We start from the raw sequence: 18,337 nt of genomic DNA on the forward strand, positions 1-18,337 counted from the left end.
GCAGCTACTTATATGGACCTAAATTATAGTCTATGTATGACTTAGAATTCACCATTTGACATTTACAAAATCAAATTCTTGGAGAAGCTTCATTTATCCCAGGGCAGCTCCCGTTCTTCATAAAATCTTTGCCTCTGAAACTTCTACCAAAATTCCTTACCAAATTCAGTCGGGGGAAAGAGAGAGAGTTTGAATTTTTGCCCCCCCCCCACCATGGAAAACCTGTGCACGCTACTGATGCGCTATGAATGTAAAATGTTGCAAAATGTCAAATTTTAGTCTGCCTTTGACAAACCTTGAAATAATAAAGTGCATTATTTTGTCTTTTAGATTGAGTATCAAGAACAGAGAAGAGATATTATACTTTATTGACAATTTGTTGGGACCAGAAAACGAAAACGTTTAGTTATTACGATGCCTAAACATATGCATAGTGTGGTAAGCCATACATGTTAATATACATGTATCTATCTATTGACTAATGCGGCAACATATAAAGAAAGGTATCATGTTGACAAAGCATCAACCATTTAATTTACTGGTAAGAATTTTACAGTAAGAAATTGTTATTTCAATTCATACTAAGGACATTTTCTGTTACCAATTTGGAGCTTGAAAACTCCCTTCAAGATTTGTTATTATAGACTGAGAGATCTACATGACATTGGTTAAAGGCACAGTGAAATATTCTGACAACCTACAAGTCACCTGGTATAAATCACAAAACATATTGCCAATTTGAGACCAATTCAGGCAACCTTTGACCCCTTGAGCCAATTTTTCCACCATTTGAGATAACCTGTTGATACCCCCCCCCCCCCCCCCCTTGAAGTGATACTACATATGAACTTTCCTTGAACTTTCCTGGATGACTTATAGAGCCCCAACTGAACTGGATCTGACCAAACTATGTTCACCAACATATATTTCATTTTGACGCGTTTTGAGCTATTGGCTGTCAAAGACGACCTCTTTTGTACATCAGATAAACTTTACAACCTCATTAATTAATATTGAGAAAGCTACAACCCTGAGTTTGGTTAGTTGTCGGCACTTCATATTTACAAGTTAATTAAAAAACCCTCACAGCTCTCACATGGTTACGTTGGTAAAAACAACTGGCATCAAAACCCCTCTTCATGCAGAATCGCAGCATGAAATAGCTGCACAACTTACAAATATATTACAGGAAATCATGTAATCAATATTGTGTATTGTTTGGACTGGACATAATAACCTCTAAAAGAATCAAGTACCCTGAAGCAATAGTTTAGGAGCAATTCATCACTAAAAATAGCCAAATTGAATAGTTTGGCATTTTTTAAGTTGACCTAATTCCATATGATCATATCATTTAGTCTATAGGCTTCGGTAATAGAAATATTATACAAATAATGAATGGTTATGAGTGCAATAGTGCAAATATTTCATGAGTTGAAAGATGGAATGTTCCATTCAACGAGGCGCAGCCGAGTTGAATGGAACATGCAAATTACATCTTTCAAAGAATGAAATATTTGCACTATTGCACGAATGGAAACCATTCATTATTTGCTCTATACAACATATAATATTAAGATGGGTAAAATGCACTCATGCAACAGATTGTTTTAAACAGACAGGTTTCTCTGCTCTCTTACCATTGAAAAAAGTGCGACCAAAAAAGTATAACCCATGATTCTATTTCATAGAGTGGAATAGAGCCGATTTTGCATGCAATCAACGAGCAATTGACCAATCAAATGACCAGAATACAATAAGGTGTTGTATAAAGTAGGATATTTAATTGCTGGAAATCAGACCTCACAAGAAAATGCCAAAATGCCACGGTGGCGACAAATTGCGGAATTTCAAAGTGTGATGATTCGGCCAATTTTGAAGCAATGCAACTGAAAGTTTCAGAATATGCTCATTTCATGGTGCTCTAATCATGCAATGATGGTGGTAATTTTTGGAGAGGGTCCAGCAACGGCCATCCAAGATTTGACAAGAAATGAAATTGGCAGAGACTGTCATACCTTTATACGTAAGAAATATCACTTTCCATGTTTATATTATAATTGATTATTGTAAAAGGTCAAAGATGATGAGGACAATGAGGTCAAACAGCTTGTCACACACTCCTGAACTGTAAGGACGATGGATTGTCTCAGCATGAGCTGTTATGCCTTTGTGAGAAACATGTCACTGAATGTCAATATTAACTAAAAGGATTGCCTGTTTGTTGACAGGTTCACTTATATACCCAGTGGCGGAGCGTCCATACAGTCAGGGGGCGGATGCCCTCTCCCCCCCCCCGCCCTGACGGACTCAAACGGACTGCTGGGGCCCTTTTCAGCTCTTTACGACTTTTTACTTATTCTAGATTATTAACTTTTTTATTATGCTCTCATCTACTTATTGACATTTGTCACATTTCGTTGGTGTAATTTGGCGATGACACCTATTTATTCTTCGTTTATCTGCAAATTAGCCAGGCCCGGAAAGGGTCATTTCCGGCGATCTAGGGAGTATCTTTACTCAAAAAATTTCTGTACGCTACGCGCCAACCAGTGGTGGCGCTCCGCTTAGATAGTGTCAAAAGCGCCCTACAGACCATTCTCGCCCCTCCTGACCAATACCCCTAGCTCCGCCACTGTATATACCCTTTGGCTTTGTACATAAATTTATCAAGTTAACTTGTGTGCGATATGACAGGTTAAAAATAACAACTGATCTTTGAACGGTAAATTAAAGTACCAGGCTAGAGTCTTACAGATGTAATGTTAAATACATCTTTCGTATTGGCATCTGTAGCTTTAAAAAGCTGGTAGGACTTTTGTTATTCTCGATGAAAGAGAGAGGTTGTTGGGGAGGAGGCTGGGGGTGGAGGGGGGGGGGGGTGTTTCACACTTTACACTCTAACAATTAACAAAGAACAATATGTGTAAACTGGTACATATCGATGAAAAGGGACAGCAGAGGGGAAGTGTGGCGAGTATTATATTTTAATCAGGAGTATTTTAACAATTATACAATCGCCCGTAGTGAAGACAATGAAACTGACTGTGTGCTCACCTTGTCCTTTGATAGTCACACCCACAAGCGATATGATCAGCAAATGAGAAAGCAACATCTTGCTTGAAGCTGGTTGTCCAAAAACAGTGCTTTCCTCTTCTTGAAAGTCCTGTCCAACACAGAAAAACAACGAGGAAAACAGCCGGTCACTTCCAAGATAATTGGGAATGAAATGACTCTATTCCTTATGGAGAGGATTATTCATATCAGGCTTAGACAATGATGTGAGAAACTAAAACATTAATATTCATGTTGATGTTCATTCCAATCACTGATTGGCTGAATACAAACATTTATGTCATAACAGCTCAATCTTCTGTTCTGAAGATGCAGCAATGATATACTGTACACTACAGCTCATTGTGTGATAAATCATGATATCAACATGAAAAGGTTGAATATGTGTATCTGCAGAAGCCTTCTTCATATAGAAATGATAATTAAATCTCAAATCTCAAGGTTCAAGAAATTTACACTTCTTAACTTATGAAGATGAAAATAACAATTCTGAGTAAGAGACACACGTTTTTGACAATATTCAACATAATAAGCTAACTTAGATTAAACACATTAAATCAACGGTGTGAATGTATGGACTGGGGAAATATATGTATGTTAAACCACTGTTCTCTCTGTTTTCTTTTTAGCTACAGCGGGTGACTGTTGGTGGCCATGATTCTGAAAATTGTATATGAAAATTGTCTTCATATATTTATTACTGTATTTACAATACAATTCCTGTCTATATCTTGCTTGATGGAATCACTACAATATAGCCGGATATCTTTCAAGTATTAAATGCTCTGGAAATCCAACTCACTGAAAACAGAGAAAAAAAGAATTGTTTCTATTTATATTAACTGAAGATGAAGGTAAATATCCTAAACCCGTCATTGGCTATCTGTTCCTGTTTAAACTTTTTGGTCTCATGGGTGAGTGAAGGGAAATTAACAGCCAAGCTTCTCAAAAAGGGGATTTACAAACTTATATAAAATATGAACAAACTGAAGATGAAAGTGACATACCCTAAGACCATCATTGAACATCTGTTCCTGTTTAAACTGTTTGGTCATATTCCTCACTCTGTCATTTAAGGAATCCACTAGAGAGGACAGCCTCTCACTTTCAGAGTTTGGTTCACCTTTCTCCATAGTTAGACTGGTCACTTCCAATTGAATCTCATCAAGAGCATTCTGAAATCACAAGATGTGAACAATAATGTAAGGGGAAAAAACAAAAATTAACAGTTATTTCTTATGAGTTTCTCTTAATCTTAGCCTAGTCTTGTAACGTACTGAACATTGGAGTACTACACTGATGAGACTTAAAGAAACTAAAGATGAATGAAGGCATAAAGAGCTTGAGGAGCAACACAAGACTGACTCTCTAGGTACTTAACATGCAAAATAAATATTAATTGAAAGAGTGAACAAATATACTGAAAATATACTATGTAAACTACTGCACTGTAAAATAGCATGTCCAATGGTAGCTCTCACCAGTAATGGTGATAATGTGAACAGTTACAATTTATCATCATCATGGTAACAATTTTGAAGACAATCAGAGAAGACCTTAATGTAGAACAATTATGACAGAAATAAACTTTACAGCTTTGAGCTTGTGGCAACGTGTGCTATACCGGAAGTAAAAGGTTACTGACACAATGTTTTGCGCTCCAGCTTACACACATTAAATGACCACTTTAATCCCCTCTCTTCCTTTAAGTCCAAGAGTCGATGAGAGGTTAATGTCCCAATTCTGCCTAGTTACGGTGCTACACTTCAAAGTTTTACATGTAAATACTGACTTTATCACGGTACAGCACAGAAGTACTGTACAGTGCAGTACATACAGTACTGTACAGTAAACAGAGCTCAGCACATGTTATCATCATAATGACGTCACAGGTCAATTGATTGCAGATATCTCGAATTAAATTGAAGATATATCTCATTAATTCAGGTATCTCCAATTCAATAAGAGATATCAGACATTGCATTTTCGATGTCTTGAATTTTATTTCAACTATCTCAAATTGATTTTTAGATATCAAGAAATATATTAAAGGTATCAAAATGGAAACATTACTAAAGATATCTCGAAGTGTATTCTATATCCAAAATTGAATTAAAGATATCAAGAATTCGAATAAGAGATATCCCATATTGAATTAGAGATATCCCAAATTGAAATTAGAGATATCCAAAATGGAATTAGAGATATCAAGAATACAATTAGAGATATCCAAAATGAATTAGAGATATCAAGAATTCGAATTAGGGATATCCAAATTTGAATATTCTTGATATCTCTAATTCAAAATGGAAATGAATAAGAGATATCTGGAAATGAATAAGAGATACCTGAACATGAAGAAGAGATATCCAAAAATGTATTAGAGATATCTGTAATTGTTGAATAAATGTTAAAATGGCGTTCCATACGTACGGCTCTGACTAAAGGGGATCCCAATTTTAGCCTATACCCGCTGATCATCACATGGATTTTTTTTGCGGGGGGGGGGGGGGGGAGAGTACGAGTGGTGATGAGCCCAGCTTCATTAAAACCCTTTTCACCCCTGTTTGAAGGAACCTTTGTAAAAACCCTTGCTTTTCGACCGGTAGTAGTTGGTGATTATCTGATGTACTTCTCTCATTTTCCTACTTCACATCACAGCAATGAAACTAATCTCTTCTATATACTTGTGCTTTATATAACTTAAAAGGACAGCCCGAAACTAATATACTACTGCACAGAGCCGTTATCCATCTACGGTTCTGCTACTGCATAGGTTTAACGCACTCTTTATGACAGACGTCTACATTTTGTAGCTTCATGTTGTTGATACGTCACTTGTGGCAAACGCGCGCAGCTTTTGTGGCAAACACTTTATAGACCGACCATACATGTTGTTTGTAACACACTTTTGGTAACACTATATATGTATATAACACAAATATACTATGAATTCCATGAGATGCTATATGCTTAGCTTTAAATACCTTTCATGGGTGGCAGTGTGCCATTGGTACATGTAACTCTCAGAGTTGTGACGAGTTCCTTTTAACACTGAGTCGATTCGTTACTAGGCATTTTATCCTGGCTAGAGAAGAGTGTAATTAATTGAAGCATTGTATCAGTATCCCTCGGACAAAGCTGTTTGAAATCTAGTGTAAGAGCCTAAAGATAATCAATTATTCGAAATAAAGAGAAGAGACAAATCTCTTAGAGTTATGACTTTTTAAAGAAAGCAAGCCTGAAGTTGTAACCATATCAGATTTACTGTAGGAGATTTAGCTAGAGTTGCGTAGTATTCCTAATTGACTGGGGGTGAGTGGGGTTTAACTACCACTCCTCCCCCCCCCCCCCACCCCCTGAACCCCGCGCAAATATTTAAAAGTAGTTATTAACACTAATAGTAGACGAATATATTATATGCATCTTATTAGTGAATTTAGCGTAAATACGATTTTCGAAATGTTGATAATTGGAAGTTGTCTCTATAGCTTTCTATGGCTTTGTGAACATGATGCAATCAGGAGATGTGACGTCACAGCTGCACATCGAGAGGTTTGTCCTTTCCCTTATGACGATTACTAGATAGGAACAATCAAGATATGTACTCACTAATTAATGATTAATCTTTGCCCAGTAAAGATAACTTTTTTTCGGGCGTCCTCAGAAAAAAAGCATCAAATGTGTATTATTTAGAAACTTAAACTTGTTAAAATAAGTTAGTTTTCTATTGTTTGGAAATAATTGAGTCCACAATGGATTGACTCTAAGGACATCAAATAAAAGCACTTTTGAACTCTTGTGTTTGGTACTGCATTGTTTTGTTTTTTCGTTACAGAAGTAAGAAAATTCCTCCGAAATGTTGGTCAAAATTATATTACAATAAGGTTAAAAAAAAATCAAATGATCCATTGAGGTATCAATGTTTGCTGATTAATATTTCATTTGAAACTGGTTGACATAATGTTACTTTGGAGATATATATGACTAAGTATGTTTTATAAAAGAAGGTTCTATGTGAATATTACTTTCTATCCTTCAAAAACAAAATCCTGGCTTTATTTTATGATGAATATATTTTTACAGTGTCTAAATACATTTGACAATTCATTTGTTGGCTTAATTATCAAATGAAGCAAATATTAAAAGCTGACAAGAGAATAGGTTATTTTGAAGAAAATCATTTAAGATAGATGGCTGGTTGACTTGCTGTGTGTATGGGTGAATAGACAGAATATTACCAACAATGACGCTTTCAAATGATGTTATGTGTTCTAGCTTTTTTACGTGTAGCACGTATAGATTCATCTGAAGAGCTTAACAGAAGTTTAGGCGGGGTAGTGGAAGGGTGGGAAATTAGTGGGGGTAAGGTGGGGAAATGTGTCATTTTGGAGAGCTGATGAAGTTGGACCTAGTACTGGGAAACAAATTGCTTCCCAAATAAACAAGAAGAGTATAAAAAAAACAGCAGATGGGTAAATGACATTCACCATATTTATTCACTAAATACACTTAGTATATATGTATATAAATATATAAATATATATATATACATAAATATACATCTATATACATCTATATATCTATTATTATATCTTAAGTAAATATTAACATTAAATTTCCAATTCCGTATATAATGTGCAGTAAGTTAAATCATATTAGTCAATACGTTTGAAATACAAAACGATCGATACGCCCATACCTACTATGCTACTACCTACTATGCTACTATGCTACCCCTCACCCCCCCCCCTCCCCTTCAAATCAACATTCTGTTAAAGTTTCTAAATATAGTACAAGACCTCAGGCTACTTTAATTCACTGTAACATAAAATAAGAAGGGTTTGGTAGAATTAAATTTAATAAAAAATGACCCACTTTTGTTGGGGCTGTTATCTGATCCATTGCAATTTAAATCCATGAAGATCCCAAATTAAATTTTAGCACCTACTGTATTTCCCAAGCATCTATGTGCTCACATTTGAGGAGGAATCAGCGAGTTTGAATAGAGTGATCTAGGTTACAATGTCCATTACATATACCAATATGACAAAAGTGGTGATGATAATAAAAGTATGTTGTTTTTATGTATAAGTACAATATTATATTTTTATAGCTTGTGGTCTTCTACTCAATCAATTACATTGAACACTAAACATGATACACGAAAATAAGTTTTCTTTTCTTCATTTTGTTAAAAATTTCAGGTTATTTTTATCTAAATTTTTTAGATCGATCTGTTTTCTGTTTTAATTTTCATTATTCTCAAAGTATTGACTTTTTTGTAAGAATTATTTACATCCTTTCAATGAGTACAATATATTCTAAATAAAATAACAAATCTGTTTTGAATAATATTTTCTGACACAAGTATTTTGCAGGGTCGAAGATTTAGGCTGAACAGTAACTCCAGTTTATTTTTCATATATCAATACAAACGAAATAGAAAACTAAGAAAATTTACAAATATTCATATTGATTTAATACAGTAGTACCAATTTACTCACCTTCAAAAGAAAACTATACATATATATATATTGTCAAAAATGGGGTAAAGGAATTTACTCTCAAAGAGTAAAAGATATAAATCTGTAAATATGATAGCAATTGTCAACAAAATGATGAAGTGATAAGTTATTTTATGTTTTAAAACACAAATTGCAGCAATTAGTTCCTTACTTTGAGTGTTTGAAGTTATTGAAAAGTATAACTGCAAACTTACAAAATGATTATTTTATCGTATTTCAACTATTTGATTTTTTTTTAATTTAAAGGATGAATCATACACTTACAAAATCATTAGTAAATTCAACCGTATATTTTTTTAATTGTTTGGTGATCCATTGTGGATCTTACATTTGGACAATAAATTTGAAACAAAATTTAGAAATACTTGCTCATACTACTAAGTAAATCATAATTTTTCAATAAAATGTTTAATATAATTAAATGTCGTGTTAGATTTAGGATTTACCATTTTCCTGCTAAACATCACATTGGTAAATTCTAATGAAATTGATAAGTAAATTTCACAGGAAATTGTTCAATTATACAGCACTTGACCAGAGTCATTTCTTCATTTATAAACAAAACTACTTAAATTATCGAAATGCAGCAAGTACTCATTCTATATGAAGTTTGTCGACAAAAAAGTCAGCTTTTCCACATCTTTCTGATTTTCATTGAAATATTTCACTGCACAGTTTAAGAAATGATTTCGATCGCATCCTATTTTAAAGTTTTAAAAGAAACAGTTTAAAAAATAGTATTAACATTTCTCAATCATGTTAATCACAGGTTCTACAATGTCGTATCTTCATCTCAGAGGATATGATGATTTCTCCTTTGGGTAGACCATTCCAGTAAATGGAGGTTGAATCCCGGGTGGAACCGTAGACACCGTTAAGGTTTGTGTAATCGCCATCACATGTTTTATGCCACCAACCACTCTGTGTGATATCGGCACAATTGTTGTCTCTTTCAGTATTGTCCCTGTCATATGTACTGAATGCTTTACCATTATGATCACTGAGACCATCACTGAGACCTGCAAGACATGAAGATATTGATGGAATATATACAGAGCGATATACGGTGGATACCTGCATTAGCATCTCTGATTTATTGTTAACAAATGATATTTAGCCTCTGGAGTGCTCTTTATTTCACAAAGATATTTATTTGACCAAAATATTCACAATAATTTCACGGATTGGCTTCAATGCATACAACTTTTTCAGAACGTGCAAATGGATAGATTGAGAAAAAATAAACACTACGTTGTCATAGCTTATATTAGGTAATATGTTGTTTGATTAAATTCGGTAAATTATTCAGTCCCCACCGTCTTAATAATTAAATTCAATATTGTCCATATGCTTGTTATTATTCTAACACTGAGAGTAATGAGAATACTCACTCCAAGTTCAGCTAGGAACAAGTTTTACATGTGCAAGCATGAAATTGCTTTCTACAAATTCAGTCCTATTATGATCATTTCAAAATTATTACAATATTATAGAGAAATAAAAAAGAACAGAATGAACAATCAGTGACATATTGGTCAAAACAATCAAACAGAAGAGTAAATGCCGGGATGTGTTGTACATGTCATATGTATTGAGTGAGCTTAGATATTTCTGACAGGTACTATCACTGGAACATGCAAGTAATAACAACATTTTCGATATCATTGGAATAATTACATATGCTGTCAACGATACTGTACCTACCTCTATTAACATCTCTGAAAATATTGATCTCACTAAAATATTCACAAATACTTTCAAAGAACTACAGATTGGCTCAAAGGAATACAGATATTTCAAAATGTGTCAAAGTAACCCAGCAAAAAAATAGATATGAAGAAAAACAACCACTAACTGTATTGTCATATGTGGAGTAATGTTGTTTTGCTCGTTTCCATACAATCCAAAATAGCTCCTGCATTAGTTACTATTCTAACAATAATGACATTTTCCTTCTTTTTCTCTCATGGCTCAAATCGTGACAAAGCTGATGCTCAAGTGCCCTATATTTGGCCTTTGATGTTTACTTTATACAGTTGCAGTTTTGCACATCCAAAATTTTCAAGCCCCTCCCGCCCCCCCTCAAAACAAAACAGAAAAATGAGAAAAGGAAACTAATGCTCGTCATCTACTCCCCCCCCCCCCCCTTGCACTTTCTGGAAATTCTGGTGATGCCATTGCAGATACGGCATTCGGTGTTAGTGGTAACTGACTGTCCGATAAATCATCACAACCCACCCTTTTCTATTTTGATTGCAACTACAATCATAATCACACTGCAAGACACGCTCATATTTAAAGCAGAACCACTCCGCCCCCCAAAAATTTCTTACCTTTCGATAATGGGTAGTGTTTCCCAAACTAACTATCACATTTTCTTCACGTTTTACATTTTTTTGGCAACTACGATAAGGAACATTTACTCCTCTTTGTTTTTTCTTTTCATATTGCTAAAGTAGAATGCTACCAGTGTTGACACACATCATTATCTCGTCCTAACTTCAATTGTATAGCGTCAGCATTTGCAAAATCCATCTCTGTTAACATAAAATCAGTATTGCACTAAGTAAAAAAAAAAATCATTCAAAGTTGAAACACATGTGGTGTGATGATATCATATTTAGACTTGCTCAAGTCTTCATCCTTGATATCTTCCAATGATGTACTAAGATTTTTCTTAGCTTTTAGAAGGAAGTTGTTTACACAGATTTCTCTAACACATCGACCAAGGATCACAGTGGGGCTTTGTGCTTCCTTTACAAAATTAGCAAAAGAAATACAAATCATCACACCCTTAACTTAAGGGGAAAGTGCACATAAGGTCACACAAATTTTCACCTGGAGAAAGCAAACAGCTTGAGAACTGTTACTGCTTGAACTCATACAGTAACATTAGGCCAATATTTAACACTCACGTCTACAAACGAACGGAATCACTATGCATTTACAAACACAATTGTGTTTGTCTACTTACTGTTGGTGCCATGAAATCCAGACGCATGCAACTCGTACTTTTCCCCCTCTTCCTTGATATGAATTTTCTTATAACAAGCGTGGTATGTAGTCCCACTGTTGCTCACAAGATCGATCCGAAGTCTATATGTGCCAGGCTCCTTTGTCAGGTAATGCAATTTTTCATTTCCAAGCCAAAACTCATGGTCCAGCTGTCCAAACCCATCTTTATAGCTGGTCCAGTTACGATTGAAATCGACAGAACCGTTTACACAACGCTGAAAAACCTTTACAAGAAAACAAACAAGAACAAGTTAAAGGATTACCAAAAGAAAAGGTACCAAACTGAGTAAATATCGACGATTAAACATAACAATTTATTCGTAGACATTCACTGTTTATTGCGCGGATGGATGTAGGATTTCACAGAGGGGGTGGTTCTGGGGTCCGTGAAGCCGACTCCCTTGTAAGGGGTGTGGCTCCTTCCTCTGAGAACATATACAAAAATACTAGTCATAGAATCGTGCATTTCGAGGCATATTTAGGCTATAAATAATGTATACACACAACGTTTTGTTAATAACTACTTTTATTTACTGATTGTGTGTTGTTATGGAATTGAAAAGCAGTGGGGTATAGTGAACCCTATATTCCCTGGATATACGCCTGTATTGAAACTATCTACTTATTCACCAGACTCCTTAAGGAAGTGTCATGATATTAGCATGCGAGATATGTTACCAACGATACACCAACAGCCAAAGAACTAACGATGAATCATTTAAGGCATGACTTGTGGCATAACTTTAGTGTTGATATATCAAAGTCCACCAACATCGATACCTTGGGTGCTCCGTAGTGTTTGTATAGCTGTTAAATTTTGTAGAAATGCAGCTTTAAAAATGTTCACGTCTGCAATGCTCCTTTAATGCTAAATGGTTGATAACGTCGGCTCCTCAGTTCAGGCCCAAAATCTTAAAGTTAAGCTATTGTTTTTATGGTTATTTACAATTATCACTACCAAAAATGTGCTTTTATTTGCAAGAGAACAACAGAGCACCCTTACTTAACCTCCTTTCTCCAAACATTTGACAAAATCGCAGGAATTTGTTAACCGAATGCAAAAGCAGCTAGTTTGTCTATACCTTAAATATACCTCCCAAATTCATGTGAACAACAGAGCAACATTTGACGACATTCAATATCATTTCTGCTTGACAAATTTGTCATGAGTTGTAGATAATATCTGAGCCTGTTGCTCACAAATTTGACCCGGTGGCAAGGTTGTAAGGTTTCAATACATAATTATCAAAGCAATTTTTCTGATTCCATGAAATGCTATTGATATCCTGGATTCAGTATCAAATTCTCATACCAATGCAGTCCATAATCCTTTTTAGTCAAATTTAAATTCAAGTGATGAAAGCAATATTTTTACAATTCCATTTCCTATTTGCGTTTGATTATTATATAATGTGCAAAAATAGCTTTTGAGTACATGTTAGGCATCGAATGGAAACATATGTAAATGGAAAAAATACTGATAACTAGTAAAGTATCGCTCACTTTAAGTAAAAAATATTGATATACAGAGAGCGCTCATTTGATGAATCGCAATGTTAGTTTAAGGTTATAAGCCATACTTTTGACGAAATCGCCGGATTAGCAGCCGAATGCAAAAGTTGCTAGCTAGACTATATATACCTTAAATTTCCCTCCCAGCTTGCCGGTTGAGATGTTGGCATTTCAACACCTTCCTAACCGACAGAGTTCTTCCCTGTACAAGGTAGTATAGATGGAGTTCAGGGTACATTAAATAATAATGCTAGTTAAATGTTCTAGATACTTACAGTCCATCTACGTCCATTGCATGAGTTGAAGTTCCGAACAGTAGTCTCCATATCGCAATAAGCTTCAAAAGGGCCTTCAGTCCAACCATTAGGTGTGATTTTGTATATGCCACTCATCATGCACCCAGCTGTGTAGATTGCATGACAGTCTATCAGGCTACCATCAACAATACTCATATTCTGGAATTAAATGAAGAGTAAGGTTAGTTTGCGATTTATTGTAATAGAGATATTAATACAATGGAAATATAAGGGCGAGATGAGGGATGGTAATTGGAGGAATAGGAACTCGAAAAGAGAGCAATTCAGCAATTGTTTGAAGATTTTCTTGCTTGATTTTGTTACTAACATGTCTTTCTTATAACTTAATGGCAATGATTAGGTTTCAGTTTCAGTTGATCTATTATTTTCATCTCTGAGGAGGAATATGACCCACCCTACACTACAACAAAGGGGAACAGAAATATATGAGATGAGGAGGCGATTAGTGTGTAAGTAGAGAAGATCTTTGACACTTTTGTTACAGGTTGTATCTGCAGCTATGCATCCATGGTATGTAACACTTGTCATGCAATCAGTCTACCTGCCTTTGTACTTTATGCTTGCTTTAAATGTAGGCTCTTTTGTATCTGTTTTGTATGTGCCATTTAAATGGTAAGTGAAGAGGGCAGAGAGGAAAAGGTGGTGGTTGGAATGCAATAAACAGAGAGTAACCCTCATTTGACATATAACTTCTCGTATAACCCCGAACACATAACGTACGGTGAAGGTGCCGGGCAGAGCTTTTTCTGAAACAGATCACCAAGAATACTTATATTCCACGAAGGTGTTAAAGCCAGCACCCTGTTAATGTTATACATGTTGTGAAAGATTTCAGGAGAACGTCCAAAAGGTAGTAGTTCTGTTATGACATATGACCTGTAATTTCTAGTTTAGTTAATCATTTTCCGAGAAACGTAAAGGAACTTACATCAACTAGAATTTCACCCTGAAAGGATTTGGGGAACACTTTGTTGAAAGCAAGATCACCTATTTACCGTTGGATATCTGGAGACATGTGGTTCCTCTTAATATGTTCTGCGATATGCAGGTGATTGTAAATAGAACATTATCAGTGAAATGACTTGATAAATACCTTTCGATTTACAACAGGCATTGTAACAGATACTTCCAAGTTTAAACAAGAATTTAAATATTACTAGTAAAACAAAATTTGTTGTTTTTGGAATATTACTGTAGGTGATGCCGTATAGATAAATGCACATTTTAATTATTAATTTTATATTTAATACAAAAAAATTCTGTAGTTTTTGGTGTCGATAAAATAGCAGCCAGAAGAAAGGAGAACAGGAAGGAGGTTGTCAAAATGACTTTCATGTTACATTTTCTAGGACAGTTTTATGACTTGATATTTAATTAGGCCTAAACTAAAAGTTTACCGAGCATGCTCCAGCTTTGGTGGTGGTTGCTCCAGTTTTGGTGGTGGTTGCTCCAGCTTTGTTGGTGGTGGTTGCTCCAGCTTTGGTGGTGGTTGCTCCAGCTTTGGTGTTGGTTGCTCCAGCTTTGGTGGTGATTGCTCCAGCTTTGTTGATGGTTGCTCCAGCTTTGTTGGTGGTGGTTGCTCCAGCTTTGGTGGTAGTTGCTCCAGCTTTGGTGGTGGTTGCTCCAGCTTTGGTGGTGGTTGCTCCAGCTTTGGTGGTGGTTGCTCCAGCTTTGGTGGTGGTTGCTCCAGCTTTGGTGGTGGGGGTGTCAGCTTTGGTGTTGGTGGTTATTGCACCAGCTTTGGGGGCAATGGGGCAAGCTTGAAAAGGAAGATAAGAAAAGGGATGAGAGGAGAGGGAAGACGTTTCCTTTCAAAACTTGTTTTATTTGCATACTGTAAAATATAACATCACTGTTGTCATCAAACGATAATCATTATTTTCCTATCTATTTGAGGTATTGTTTGAACAATGCAATAAAACTGTCTCTACTAAAAGCTATTTCAAGCAAGCTCACTCCCTCTCTCTCGTTATACCAAACTTGTTTCTTTCCAAGGAACGGTAGCATGTTTTACATCTGTTAAGACATGATTCACATTTGTCAATTGTCATTAATCAATTTCCCTCCTAACGTGTAATTATGTGCCATTTTCACCTCTTTATTCCCCTCATTGTGTCTCATACAGTATTATCTTCAAACGTTTTTAATTGATATTTCGTCGATTGTTTACATTTTCATCTTCCAAAGATTCTAAAGAAATGGAAACAAAAGGAAACCAGAATGCAAAATGCATTGAGGTTTCGATGACTTCAATGCACTAGACTTCTGCTTGTTAGTATAACCAGAACTAGCTGTTACAATGACACTATGACATGATAACACAGGTCAGTCTACTGTACGTGGCTATACACACCTCCATCAAAAACAATAGGGGTCTTGTATGAAAAGTATCCATGATTTCTACCATGAGAAATCATGTTGTGAAGGTTTTCAGGCCTAGACAAATATTTTTGAAATACTCCCTATTTGGAGACCGTGACTAAAAATCTACTCGCCAAATTCCACTCGCCACTAGGCCTATGATTGTTGGTCAAGTCTCCAAAGTACAGATCTGCAACATCAATACTTTCTATGAACAAATGTTAGGCAGTTAGGCAGATGCATGGTGCTACGTAATTGCGCATAAGAAAGTCATGTTTCTTTGCAGTACGAAATTGAAACTTTTTCCACCAAAAGTAAGTGTTGAACAATCATAAATCATAATAAGCAGCTAGGCCTACTGTAGTGTCTCAAAAAATTAAAAACAAAACATCTGTAAAAATACCTACGAAGATAGCTTGGCTTCTGTTACATTAGGGCTCCTCTACTTTACTATAGGCATGTACTATACATAAACTAGGTGTGCGGGAGTCCTATACAGTACCTCACTGCTTCTTTGAACCGCTGCTCAATTAGAGCAGCGACTTCGTACATTTTCCTAATTATTTATATGTCTTTTAGCTGCAGATTGATGCGCGAAAAATATCGCTATTACTCCATTTTACTGCCTAAATCAAAGCGATCTTTTACGCAATGATAATCTGAGGTTGTAAGAGCGTCTCTCTTCCAAAATTCCTAGCAGTAACAACAGCAAACTTGCCTCGAAACTCCTTAAATTGTTCTATAATTTGCGAATTATGACTGATAGCTAGTAGGAAAATTGCCTTAAGAAATAATGAAGGAGATGTTTTGCCATCTTGTATTGGTATTCTGACTCGTATTCTTCACGTTGTTGTGTAAACGAACCCTATTCTACCCAACCGTTGCTGGCCTAGACAACAAGAAATTGCTCACAGGCCTACCCAGGTTTGTTCAAGTTGTCCCATAATCATAAATGTGAGGAAAGTCGAACGTTACTTTTAAGGCCTAGCTATACTGAAACTGGTGGAAGAGACTACACAAATTGCGATCAACAGCCAATCCAGACAAAAGCTTGTGAACTCACTGCCAAACTAATACCGTTTTACACAATTATTTCGAATTGGTCATAGTAAAAAATCTAACTAGACGAACTGTTAGTTTCATAAACGCTGCCTGGTGAAAACGAAACTACATCCAACCTGAAATAAATACGACGAAAAACGTAGAATAGAACCGATGTACTGCAAAGTACACCTTTCTTGCACGCAAAATAAGGCTTCCGAGCGGCACCTTGAAGCCAATGCAAATTTGGTCGAGCTTTCTGTTTTAGATTCTACGGATGCCCATAAGTTCATCTCCAATTGCCCATAGCCGCGTATTCGTATGAGGCCTAATGCACATTATATGTGATAGGCTGGTCTGTGGGAGAGACGGTAGCTTATAAACAAGGTTCCACAATTTGGAGTCTCGTGACTCCAAATGACCTTTGACCTCAATAAAATTTTGTACTGAACGCGTACCAACTACATACTAAATATGAGATTTGTCCAACCTTCCCTTCTTGAGTTATCGTCTTTACAAGGTTTTCACAATTTGACCTCTAGTGACCCCAAATGGACTTGGACCTCCACCAAAAACAATAGGAATCTTGAACTTAATGTGGTACTCCTTCACACGCAATACCAGATTGATCCAAAGCTTGCCTTCTTGAGATATCGTGTTTACAAGGTTTACACAATTTGACCCCTGGTGACCCCAAATGACCTTCGACCTCCACAAACAAGAGCTCAAGGGCAATATGGTTTCTTGCTTGTAAGTAATATTTACAACGGTGCAGCACTGTCTTAAAATTGTATTATGGTCCGATGTACACACACAATATTATTGCCAAAAATATCACAAATCAAACGTTGGTCCTTTTGAGAACCTGTTGACCAGGTGGCTGATATGAGCAAGAGTCGGCATTTCTTACGGAACTCATCAATCATCCTAACTGTAAGAATTTTAACAAAACAAAACAAAACCTTGATCTCTAATAACTTCGCACATTAAGGTTGCAGAGGACCCAACTTATGGACAATTTAGATTGGAATATGCCCACGAAACTTCAATTAATCAACTTGAAAGAAACTACTCTGTACGACCATCGTAACTGTACTAAGTATTAAAAAACAAACAAAAATTGACCTCTGATAACTTCGCACACGAAGGTCGAAACAGGGCTCAACCCATGGACAATTTTGATCGCAAGTACCTTTCAGATCTGATTATGGCCACGAAAATTCAAATAACCAAACAACTAATACAGGTCACTGGAGGTCAAAGGTCACCTAGATGCGGGTCCACTACTGGATTACAATAGTGTTACTCCCAACCTTGACCGACATTTTGTTCTCCCCTGGTAAAAATTCCAGTAGAACCCAGTTAAAAAATCAACGAGGTTCTACTAGGGCCTACTATGTTTAACTGGTTTTTAACTGTGTTTAACTGGGTCTTGCTGGGTTCCAACTGGGCTATGCTGTACATGAGCTAGGTTCAACTGGGTTTACA

The 18,337-nt window shown here is 35.9% G+C and overlaps 1 protein-coding gene across 7 annotated transcripts in view; it reads right to left on the reverse strand.

Annotated features, from left to right (window-relative positions):
- The window catches only part of LOC139976450 (uncharacterized), a 95,095-nt gene that overhangs the window by 22,007 nt on the left and 54,751 nt on the right, over window positions 1–18,337 (reverse strand). Inside the window, exon 10 of one of the 7 annotated variants that reach the window (XM_071985192.1) lies at window positions 3,058–3,166. The exons of the other annotated variants lie outside the window; for them this stretch is intronic. Coding sequence (XP_071841293.1) covers window positions 3,058–3,166 — 109 coding nt within the window. The remainder of the gene's footprint in view (window positions 1–3,057; window positions 3,167–18,337) is intronic. 7 annotated transcript variants of the gene reach the window in all.

Source organism: Apostichopus japonicus, chromosome 11, assembly GCF_037975245.1.
Source record: "Apostichopus japonicus isolate 1M-3 chromosome 11, ASM3797524v1, whole genome shotgun sequence".
NCBI classification, from domain to species: Eukaryota; Metazoa; Echinodermata; class Holothuroidea; order Aspidochirotida; family Stichopodidae; genus Apostichopus; species Apostichopus japonicus.